Source organism: Diabrotica undecimpunctata, chromosome 7, assembly GCF_040954645.1.
Source record: "Diabrotica undecimpunctata isolate CICGRU chromosome 7, icDiaUnde3, whole genome shotgun sequence".
Lineage (NCBI taxonomy): Eukaryota > Metazoa > Arthropoda > Insecta > Coleoptera > Chrysomelidae > Diabrotica > Diabrotica undecimpunctata.
This window is the reverse complement of record NC_092809.1, coordinates 86,392,025-86,393,433: the sequence shown is the minus strand read 5'-3', so window position 1 is coordinate 86,393,433 and position 1,409 is coordinate 86,392,025. Positions and strand designations below refer to the sequence as shown.

At 45.6% G+C, this 1,409-nt stretch overlaps 1 protein-coding gene across 1 annotated transcript in view; it reads right to left on the bottom strand.

The window, feature by feature from the left end:
• Positions 1–755: 755 nt before the first annotated feature.
• Positions 756–1,409, bottom strand: part of LOC140446519 (uncharacterized) — a 786-nt gene continuing 132 nt past the window's right edge. The window contains exon 1 of the mRNA XM_072539076.1: positions 756–1,409. This exon is cut by the window's right edge and continues 132 nt beyond it. Within this exon, the coding sequence (XP_072395177.1) occupies positions 756–1,409 (654 nt within the window).

Here is a 1,409-nt window from a genome sequence, read left to right as displayed (position 1 = left end):
GTCGATGCAAGAGAAAATTTTCTTACCATGTAGCTGGTTAGCAAAATCCTGGATGTGCGGTATAGGGTAGCGATCTGGTTTCGTCATGGCATTTAAACGGCGGAAGTCTCCACAGGTACGCCATCGTCCATTGGACTTCTGAACTAAGTGAAGCAGACTGGCCCAAGATGACTTTGATGGTCGGATAATGCCTGCCTGCATCAGCTCGTTGAATTCTGCTCGTGCAGCTTGAAGACGGTCTGGTGGAAGTCTTTGTGGTTTAGAAAAAACTGGTGTACCTCGAGTCTCAATGTAGTGCTGGACTCTTTCAGTATCCTCTGGTATAGCAACAGTTGGACGATCATAGGGATGAGCAGTGGATAAGCCTACTTCTGGCACCCTAACACGACGAGACACACAGGTAATACTGCTTGACATACTTGGACTTACTAGTCGTTTGTTTCTCATGTCTACACTAATGCCATGGTACGTCAGAAAATCGGCTCCTAGTATGGGTGTGGTGACATCTGCGACTACAAATGTCCATGTTACAGGTTGGCCTAGACCACGGTTTAGTGTGAGCTGTTTCTGACCATATGTTTGGATGCACGATCCGGTGGCAGAATACAGGCGTACAGTGCTGGGCTGAGTCGCAATGCAGATTTTACGTGGAAGCACACTTAGGTCTGCCCCTGTATCAATAAGAAATTGAAGTTGGAGAGCACTATCGGTAATGAAGAGGCGGCGTGGTATGTGAGGGGCTGCGGTTGTCGCCATTACTGCGTCCTTTGATCGTTTTTTGTAAAATTGCAGGGAGGTCTACATTTCTTTGCTTGTGCACCAAATCTTCGATGGTAGTAACACTGTTCGTCAGATGATGACTTGGTACTCTTGGTCATTTGAATCTGTTGCCCTTCTTCAGCTACAGTTAATCTGTTGGATAAAGCATTCACTTGGTCACTCAATGCAGCCACTGTTTTGTCTAAGGTAGAGCTTTCGGTAACAACCATGACTGGAAAACTGGAGCACCGGAGGTACGTATCGGCTTTCTTAGCAAGTTCTTCTAGGTCTCCATCAAGAATAGATATAACGCTTCGAACTGAAGGTGGTAGGCGGTCCAACCAAAAATTTTTGAGAACTTGCGTACTAATGCTATCCATGGCCAAAGCTTGCATTCGATGGAGTAGTTGAGTGGGTTTTAGGTCACCCAGAGTGAGTTCCATCAACTTGTGGATCTTTTCATCTGAGCTGGTGCCATACCTGTCGAGAAGTCGAGTTTTTAGTTGTATATAGGCATTGCCAGCAGTGGGATTCTTTACTATGTCTGCTACTTCTATAAGTACTTCACTGTTTAAACTAGCAATAGTATGGTCGAATTTACAGTTGTCAGTTGTGATTTTGGCTTGTCGAAACTGCGCTTCTAGCCGGAG